Source organism: Spermophilus citellus (genome assembly GCF_964194105.1).
Source record: "Spermophilus citellus genome assembly, chromosome: 2".
In the NCBI taxonomy this organism is placed as follows: Eukaryota; Metazoa; Chordata; class Mammalia; order Rodentia; family Sciuridae; genus Spermophilus; species Spermophilus citellus.
This window is the reverse complement of record NC_138183.1, coordinates 242544710-242554973: the sequence shown is the minus strand read 5'-3', so window position 1 is coordinate 242554973 and position 10264 is coordinate 242544710. Positions and strand designations below refer to the sequence as shown.

At 49.9% G+C, this 10264-nt stretch overlaps 1 protein-coding gene across 1 annotated transcript; it reads left to right on the top strand.

The window, feature by feature from the left end:
• The first annotated feature begins 783 nt into the window (after positions 1-783).
• Positions 784-4510, top strand: APLNR (apelin receptor). The gene has a single exon (XM_081278825.1). It carries the CDS (start codon positions 1159-1161, stop codon positions 2299-2301), a length of 1143 nt encoding a protein of 380 aa, XP_081134951.1. The 5' UTR covers positions 784-1158; the 3' UTR covers positions 2302-4510.
• The last annotated feature ends 5754 nt before the right edge of the window (positions 4511-10264 follow it).

The window sequence follows — 10264 nt, the reverse complement described above, 5'->3', positions numbered from 1 at the left end:
GAATTCATACACCTATTCTTCTAGACACGGGCTCTTCTTTCCAACCACTCCCTAATTCCAGATCCTACATCTACTCACTCACTCAACAACCACTGAGTGATACCTTACATAATGTTCTGTGTGTGCTTGGAGAGGAAGAATAGCAAACCAGCTATGACAGAATTTACTCTGTGATCTTCAGCAAGACCTTTACCTGGCCCAGCCTTAGTTTCCCCCATAGATTTAGTCACTTTACTTGAGATCATTTTGTCCTGGATTTCTTTCATCCTGTGACTCTGTCCTTAATCTTCTAAAACTTACTATGCCATCTGCCAACTTAAAATTCCCATTCAGAGAGAGGGCTGAAGCCAGGAGCTGGAGGAAGATGAAGGAGAGGGAGGTAGAGAGACACAGTCCTAGTGTGAAGTGTGGTCTGGGTGCGGGGGCAGGAGTGCAGGAAGGGAGCGGAGGGACAGACCCACTGGCCAGGAGGGCCTGCCAGATGCTGGGACTGTCCTGTGAAATCTCACACCCTCCTGGCCCCCTGCCTTCCTTGGCTCCAGGTCAGACTGGATTTCAGTCTGCATAATTTGTCCCATTTAGATGACAACAGGAGGGTGTAGAGGACTGAGAAGGGGGTGCCCTAAAGGGCAGGCATGAGGTGGTGGCCAGAGCAAACTGGAGGGATGGAGTCTCCGGTGAAGGTGGGTGTTGCCCAGAGGGAGGGGGCGGGGCCAGGAGGAGCTGCAGCCCTGCAGAGTGCAGATAACAGTCCTCCCAGCACCGCAGGGGTCAATTCGGTCTACTGGCCCAGTGACACGAAGGGGAAAAAAAAAGTGGGCTGTAACTTAAAGATCTTAAGACTCACAAGTGAGGGGTTGGTCTGAGGGTGGGAGGAGGGAGTGACGGGTGAGGAGTGGAGACAGCAGCCCAGGAGGGTGCAAGGAAGTATCTTAGCTGAGGCTGGAGAGAGTGGGGGGAAGTCTGCAGGGACAGACATCCTCCAGGGTCCAGAATCCAGAGCAGCTCCTCCTGCCTGCCGGGAAGGGCTCTGAGCATTGCTGCCCTTCTTGACCACTGAGGCTCAAGCCAGAAGCCCAGGGTGTTTGCTGTTGGTGACAGAGCCACGAAGCTGGTAGCTCTGGGACTCCCTGCCCATCTTCTTCTCCACTCCCCGGCATGGAGGAAGGTGGAGATTTTGACAACTATTATGGGGCAGACAACCAGTCTGAGTGTGAGTACACGGACTGGAAGTCCTCCGGGGCACTCATCCCTGCCATCTACATGCTGGTCTTCCTCCTGGGCACCACGGGCAACGGCCTGGTGCTCTGGACGGTGTTTCGGAGCAGCCGGGAGAAGAGGCGCTCAGCTGACATCTTCATCGCCAGCCTGGCCGTGGCCGACCTGACCTTCGTGGTGACCTTGCCACTGTGGGCCACCTACACGTACCGGGAGTATGACTGGCCCTTTGGGACCTTCTCCTGCAAGCTCAGCAGCTACCTCATCTTTGTCAACATGTATGCCAGCGTCTTCTGTCTCACCGGCCTCAGCTTCGACCGCTACCTGGCCATCGTGAGGCCAGTGGCCAATGCCCGGCTGAGGCTGCGCGTCAGCGGAGCGGTGGCCACGGCCGTCCTGTGGGTGCTGGCCGCCCTCCTGGCTATGCCCGTCATGGTGTTCCGCTCCACCGGGGACTTGGAGAATAGCACCAAGGTGCAGTGCTACATGGACTACTCTATGGTGGCCACCTCGGGCTCCGAGTGGGCCTGGGAGGTGGGCCTGGGGGTGTCGTCCACCGCCGTGGGCTTTGTGGTGCCCTTCACCATCATGATCACCTGCTACTTCTTCATCGCCCAGACCATTGCCGGCCACTTCCGCAAGGAGCGCATCGAGGGCCTGCGGAAGCGCCGCCGGCTGCTCAGCATCATCGTGGTCCTGGTGGTGACCTTCGCCCTGTGCTGGATGCCCTACCACCTGGTGAAGACGCTCTACATGCTGGGCAGCCTGCTGCACTGGCCCTGCGACTTCGACATCTTCCTCATGAACGTCTTCCCCTACTGCACCTGCATCAGCTACGTCAACAGCTGCCTCAATCCCTTCCTCTACGCCTTCTTCGACCCTCGTTTCCGCCAGGCCTGCACCTCCATGCTCTGCTGGGGCCGCAGCACATGTGGGGCCAGCTCCCACAGCAGCAGCGGGGAGAAGTCCGCCAGCTACTCTTCGGGGCACAGCCAGGGGCCCAGCCCCATTGTGGGGAAGGGTGGAGACCAGACACAAGAGAAATCCATCCCCTACAGCCAAGAGACCCTTGTGGTCGACTAGGGCTGGAACCAGAGAGAAGCCTGGCTCCCCTGGCCTGTCCCAACCTCTGCTCTTGCTCTCTTCGAATCAGGTAGCACCGCTGCACCTTTTCTTTGCACCTGCCCTGGGTCCCGACTCAGTCTTGTCCTCCTCTGATTTCTTCATTCTTTCTTGGACCTTTGGGATTGAGCAGAAAGAGGCTGAGCCCTGCAGTCAGTCCTGTGCTCTGCTACTTAGTACCTGTGAGATGGCCTCGCCCAAGGCTCACTTTCCCCTCTGTATCAATGGAGGAAAATCATGAAGACCCTAAAACATTGATGTGTGAGAACGGATCCAAACTGTGCTTCCTTCCACCCTTTTCTGAGATCTTTGGCTTCTTTTCTCTCTCCTTCCTTTGAGTTTCCCTCTAACTCTGCAAGTTTTACTGTTAATCCTCATCTTCTAGCTGCAAGCTCTCTCCCCACATGGATCCTCCCTTCTCAGTCCTTCCTTCATCCTCATTTACTTCCGTCCTGCAGGGCTCCCAAGGGTTAAGGATCCTGAAGCTTGCAGAGACTGACCCTGCCCATGCCCTTACCCTGTTTTCTGAAAGCCAGCTAAGGAGTGGCCCGGAGCTATGATGAGCTGTGTGTCAGCAAAGAATTAACGCTCCAGTCGCCGGGGCCAGGAGCTCCAGGATGTTTCCCAAAACTGGATCAGTTCTCTGTCATTTCAGGCACCAGGGCCACCGTGATCCATGCAGAGAGCTTCCCTTCTTGCAGAGTCTCTGTGATACCGACCACAGATCCCCTAGATCCTTTCCTTCTTCCTCTGTAGTGGGTGAGAATTGGACAGCAATGGGCTGATGCAGCTACAGAGTTTTACTACTTGGTTTTAGCACATGAATGGGGAGCTGGGAAGGGAGAACAGAGAAGAGGCGCTGGAGGGCTGTTTGTGTTGGTCTGTGTGCTGCTTGGCTTCCCCCTCCCCCAGTCCCCATCCTTCCAGCCTCCTCTGGAACTGTGAACTTCAGGTCTTTCTCCCACCTCCCGCTCCCACCCCGTCATCTCCCCGATGTTTCTCCTGGGTGCTGGTGCCAAGAGTCACTTGGTTGGGGTGAGGATGCTTGCTTTTTGTCTGTGTGAATATATACGTGAATACACATATCTCTATACGGATGAACATAACAGGGTGAATGTCATGGATGAATGAACTTGGATGGATCCCTGCTCCCTTCCCCTCTCCCCCGCCACCATGTCTCTGCTTGTCACACTGTACCCTTGAAGGAAGAAGAGACACATGGAGGCAATATAGAATAAAAATGAGTGCACCCCCCCCCACTGGATTTGGGGGCTCCAACGGCTGGTCCGTACTTTAAAAAGTCAGTCTATGTTTGACCTGGCTGTCTGCAGGGACATCCTTCCCAGGAGCATCTGGGGCCCAAGGCTCCGGGAAGGAAGTCCTACTGAGCTGGGTTGCCATTCCTGCTGTAATTCCATGGTGGGAAGAAGAGGCTGGTCAGAGCTTCCCCTGGCCCCTCCCCACACCTCCCCACCCCGTTTTGAGTTTATTTCTCTCATTTATCTTTCTTTTCCCCAGGGTCAGTGGTCCCCTTCCCAAGGATGGGGTGAAAGGCACAGGGTGGGCTTTGTCTCCCGTCACCATCAGGACTGAATCTCCTGGCTTCTGAGACTGGGTTGGGGGCTGGGGACAGTGAGTAGAGCAGTCATGGAGGGGCTGGTGGCCTGGTGTCCATAGGGACCTCAAGGACAAAATTAATCATGGGGCCTTTTCGAGCTGGAAATGGGGTGTGTGTATTCCGGGTTTTGTTCTTGAAGGACTCTGGAAATGAAGGACAAGATGTGGACAGAGACGGGAAGAGCCCAGCTTGGTGTAAATGGACATGTCGGCCATCCCTGGGATGGAGGTGGCTCTGGGAACAGAGGGGGAACAGAGGGGCACTGGCTCCTCTCAGCTTAGTCTTCCCATCTCAGACCAGAATGTCCCACAGAGGCCGAGCGCCACCCTCAAGGCATCCAGTCAAGACTGGAGGAGGCTCTCGAAGGCCAGAGGGTGCCCCCCCCCCACTCTCCTGAGTGAACCACAGGGACTTCCTGCCGGGCACTCAGGCCCCGTCTGGGACAGTGGCAGAGGAGGCTGCCTTCCCCCCTTCTCCCCTTCCGCAGAATGCCTATGCTCCTCGCTGACCTTGTTAGTCACTGTGTTCATCAAATAAAACTGTTTTGTGTAACTGTCGTGTCCGGAGCCTCTTCTCACCCAGGTGTCTGGGATAAGGGAGAGAAGCCAGTGGGTGGGGGTTTCAGCAGGAGGTGGAATGAGGCGAGGGGAGCAGAGGGAGCCTCCGGCAGGGAGCCACATGGGAAACGGGAGAGGAGGGGGGTGTGAGCAGATGGTGATCAGACACCAGCGGGAAAGGATGAGGCGAGGAGAAGGAGATAAAGGAACGGGGAGCTGCCAGGCGCCGTGCTCTGAAAGCCACAGAACACATGGACACACATTTGGGATCCAGAGCACAGGTCTGGGGAAAAGTAGCCGCGTTTACTGTGTTCACCATCCCTAGAAGCCCCTCAGATGATTTCTGGGGAATGCCAGGCTGAGGGAGGCCTGCACCCTGATACATTCTTCCCAAATTAAAGTGGGCACAAAAAACCAAAGAGTCAGAGAAAACTGGGCTCTGGGTGGTCAGTGACAGGGGGGAAGAAGAGGCTAAAATGATCCTGGGGGCGGGGGTGGGAAATGATCCGTCCCAAGATGTTCACCACCGTCAGCAGAGACCTCCCGGGGACCAGTCATGTATCATGTGACACGAAAGCAATCACCACAGTAGAGCTGATGGTAATGATGAGCTCACATGCATGGAGTTTTACCTCTGGGCTAAGTGTCTTCCAAGCATTATCTCATTTAACCCTTGGAGCCATCCTCTGTGAGGGGCAGTTCAGTCTACTTCTGATGAACAAGGAAGCTGAGGCGCAGAGATTCACTAGATCTCTTGATCAAGGTCACATAATTCGTACATGGAAGAGCCAGGCCTGGGGCCAGGTGAATCTGTCCAAGTCCTAAGCCCACGCTCTGAACCATGGTACCGGCGCTTCTTCCAAAGTACTAATGAAGCAGCATCACATGTAAGACTGGGGCACTGAATAGGAACAGGAGAGGAATGGTAGAAAAGCATGAGGAGGGAGGGTGGGGGGGGGGGAGAGAGAGAGAGAGAGAGAGAGAGAGAGAGAGAGAGAGAGAGGAGACAGAGAGACAGTAGTGAGATACAGGAAGGAGAGAGAAACAGAGATAGCAAAAGAGAGATCTAGAGAGACAGGGAATGGTGGGGGAGAGAGAGAGAGGGAGAGAGAGAGAGAGAGAGAGAGAGGAGACAGAGAGACAGTAATGAGAGACAGGGAGGAGAGAGAAACAGAGATAGCAAAAGAGACATCTAGAGAGAAGGGGAATGGGGGAGAGAGAGAGAGAGAGAGAGAGAGAACACCTAACCTAGGTGGGAAGAAGAAACCAAGATGCAGAGGGGGCTGAGGTCAGGGAAAGAGAACCTGTTTTCCCTCTACTGAAACACACCCCTGGGAAAGCCCTTCAGGAATTTATGGTTGTAACAAGGAGCTGAGGTTGGTTTTTTTTTTTTTTTTTTTTTTTTTTTTTTTTTAACAGATGCTGTTAAAAAAAAAAAGAAAGTAAAGTCCCTCAAAACAAACAAACAAACAAAACTCTCCTGGGGGAATGGAGGTAAGTTATCCCAAACACTATGAAATCACAGAGCACTTAACAATTGACACATTCAGGCCTTTCTCTCACACTCATCCTCAGGATTATTTACACGCCCAGCCCTGGGCTGGAAGCAGGCTCTGCTGGCGGAGACACACCAGCAATGTGTGGCTGTGATTGAAGGGTATGATCTGAGAGAGTGAAGGCCTGCAGTGTCCTTGGGCCATCATGAAGACAAAGGCAGGAGTCCAGGCAGGCGCCAGGCGAGACTGCAGAGGTGCCAGGAGCCTGTCCTCTGCAGTGGGCAGGCTGAGCACAACCTCCCCAAGGAAGCAGGGTGCGCATCCTTGCTTTACCCATCGCTACCCTGACTCTGGAAGTCAGAGAAAATCTTGTCTGCACCTCACCGTGTGGATGCCAAGAAGATCGGGGCTGGGACTAAAATCAGAATCTCTCTGCAGTTGGAGTAGGGGGATGGAGGGTTTTTTTTTTTCTTTTTTCTTTTTTTTAAACTTGGTGATTCCCAGTTCCTTCCCTTCCTTGGCATCTTCCTCTGCTACCTACTAGAGCCTCCTAATCAGGGGCTGGGATTTCAGGACCCTCTCACTCTGAGCTTGTTAAATAAGATGCTAAGAGTGGGCCCTTTGGAAAGACCATCCCTCGTGCTATAGAAGCCAGGGTGACACCCAGAACAACAGGGGATAGCACACCTAGCCCTCAGTTTGGTACCACTCTGTCTGAGGTCCAGGGAGTTGGCAGATTTCAGGGCCTGATCCAGTGGGTACAGTTTTTCAGAGGAAATTTTAGGACCAATTCTAGAAATTTTCATGTACAGTTTGCTGAAGTATCAAAGCAATGTTCATTTATATTTACTAATTCAGTCCGTTTTTCTGTTATTGTATCAAAACACCCAAGGCTGGTTAATTTGTAAATAAAAGAGATTTATTCAGTTCATGGTTCCGGAGGCCCAAGAACACAGTGCTGCATCTGCTCAACTTCTTGTGAAGACCTCATGTTGCATTAATTCAGGGAAGAGAATTGGAAGGACGATTGGCCACATGCAGAAAAGACCACATGCATGGGGTGGCCTTGCTTTGTAATAACCCACTATCACAAACAGCAATCCAATTTTTTATCATGATATTGGTGATATTTTATTTATTTTTAATCTCTTTTTTATTTATATGTGACAGTGGAATGCATTACAATTCTTATTACACATATAGAACATTTTGTATCTCTGGTTGTATGCAAAGTATATTCACACCAATTTGTGTCTTCATACATGTACTTTGGATGATAATGTTCATCACATTCCACCATCATTTCTTACCCCATGCCCCCTCCTTTTTCCTCCTACCCCTCTGCTCTATCTAGAATTCATCTATTCCTCCCATGCTCCCTCTCCCTATTCCACTATGAATCAGCCTCCTTATATCAGAGAAAACATTTGGCATTTGGTTTTTTGGGATTGGCTAACTTCACTTAGCATTATTTTCTCTAACTCCATCCATTTACCTGCAAATGCCATGATTTTATTCTCTTTTATTGCTGAGTAATATTCCATTGTGTATATATGCCACATTTGTTTTACCATTCATCTACTGAAGGGCATCTAGGTTGGTTCCATAGTTTAGCTATTGTGAATTGTGCTGCTATAAACATTTATGTGGCTGTGTTCCTGTAGTATGCTGTTTTTAAATCCTTTGTATAGAGACTGAGGAGAGGGATAGCTGGGTGAAATGGTAGTTCCATTCCCAATTTTCCAAGAAATCCCCATACTGCTTTCCATATTGGCTGCACCAATTTGCAGTCCCACGAGCAGTGTCTGTTGTACCTTTGATGGACTCAAACTAAAAAGTTTCTTCTCAGCAAAAGAAACAATCTGTGAGGTGAATAGAGAGCCTACATCTTGGGAGCAAATCTTTACCCCTCACATATCAGATAGAGCACTAATCTCTAGAGTATATAAAGAACTCAAAAAGCTAAACACCAACAAAACAAAACAAAACAAAACAAAAAAACCCCCCAAAAACAAAAAACAAAACACAAAACAAAACAAAACAAAAAACCCAACCAAATCAATAAATGGGCCAAGGACCTGAACAGACACTTCTCAGAAAATGACATACAATCAATCAACAAATATATGAAAAAATGTTCATCATGGCTAGTAATAATCCCATTTTAAAAGACTTAACTCCCTAATTGAGTCCAAAGAGTTCTGAGTCTCTTGGGAAAGCATTAATGTACTCATGAAAGCAGGCCCCCAGGACCTAATTTTCTCTCAAAGGCCCGACCTCTGGAGGCTCTCACATTGAGTAATTAAGCCTCAATGTGAGTTTGGGTGGGGCCCAGCTATATCCAAACCATAGCATAGTTTATCCATTTAGCACACCTTTGTTCAGTGCCTGCACATGTCTGGAACTGTCTTCAGAGCTAGGGATACTGCTGGGAACCACCTCTGCCTTCATGGAGCAACTTGAAGAGCCTCCTAGTTTGACTAGATGGGTAAACTGAGGAAAAGGGAAACAGATAACACGTGGCCAGATAGTGGGAAGGTGCAGAGTTGGGGGCTAGAACTTGGGCTTCTCACTGTCCATCAGGAACGTGTTCATGAGCTATGGGCTTAGAAAGGAAAGAGGTTCTTTCCTTATTGAGATTCTAGCAGCAAGAGGACAGAGTCAGACCAAAGACAAGCCGCTAGCTCGAGACAGGGAGGGTACAGAGGTACTTGTTCATAACAATGTTTGCTACAGTTTTCATTTTGGAAGAGTTTTAGATTTACAGAAAATTGGTGGGTACAGTACAAAACATTCCCCTACATTTCACACTTAATTTCCTTTATGATGAGCAGCGTACATTAGTATGACACACTTGTCACAATTCACGAACCGCATTGATACGTTATCATTAACTAACATCTATCCTTGGCACACATTTCCTTACATTTTAAGCTCATGTTCCTTTTCTGCTCCAGGATTCCACCCCGGACCCACTCCACATCCAGTCGTCCTGTCTTCTTAGTCTTCTTGAGGCTTTGGCCATTTCTCAGACTTTGTGTTTGATGAACTGGACAGTTCCAGTGAACTCCGGTCAGGTATTTTGTTCTAAGTACTTTTATTTCCATTTACCGGGCACATGCTCTGTGGTGAGGAGAGAGCAATAAATAATGTACAAGTGATTCCTGCTCTTTTGGAGTTTTAACAATCAATAATAAAGTGCAGTGAGCGTCATTACAGGGAAAGCACAGGATGTGGTAGAGGTAGAAACCCATCTTCCATCTGCACCACGGAGGGCTTCTGAGACAGCTAATGCACTGGCAGAGAGCACAGGTCCACTTTAGCTTCCATCAGGGATTAAATGTCTGACCTTCGCTCACCTCCAAAGCTACCCACTAGGACCTGTATTCTTGTCTGCATAACTGGAAACCTGGGGACATGAAATAAAGGAATATTTGTGTTCAATGGGCATCTCACTCCACATTATTCTGTACTTTACTGAATTTTCGGTTGTGTGGCACATCTCTTTCCTATTTGAGACTATTATTTTCTTTGGTACTGGGGATTTATCCCAGGGATGCTTTACCACGGAGCCATCTCCATCTCCAGTCTTTTTCTTTTTTTTTTTTTTTTTGGTACCTGGGATTGAACTCAGGGGTACTTGTCCACTGAGTCACATCCCCAGTCCTTTTTTTGTATTTTATTTAGAGACAGGGTCTCATTGTCTCACTTAGTGCTTAGTGTCTTGCCATTGCTGAGGCTGGTCTTGAGTTTGTGATCCTCTTGCCTCAGCCTTCCAAGTTGCTGGGATGACAGGCATGTGCCATTGCACCCAGCTTGGGGATATTTCTTATGCGGAGCTGCTGGACCACTGGGCCAGCACCCTGCTGTTCCCCAACCCCACCTTCCTGGGCTCTGGGAACAGTCTCTAGGAGAGCACAGACTCTGCGGCATTATAATGGCTTTGTGGCTTTGTCCACGTCCTCTGCTCTATACACGCTCCTCTAGAATCCAGGGCTATGTTTATGCATCTTTGTATTCCCAGAGCCTGGAAGGCAGCAGGCACTTGGAGGATGCTTCATTAAACAATGGGACAAAGAAAGTACAGGAATAAAGACCAGGTGAGAAACACTAGTTTTTGTTGATAGCAAGCAAATGCATTTCTTTTAGAAGAATCCAGAAAGATGAAGTAAAGACAGGGGCCAGCAGACATATGTTGGGATGGACAAGTACTCGGATTCCTAACCATGGGCCCAATTAGACTAGGCAGCCTG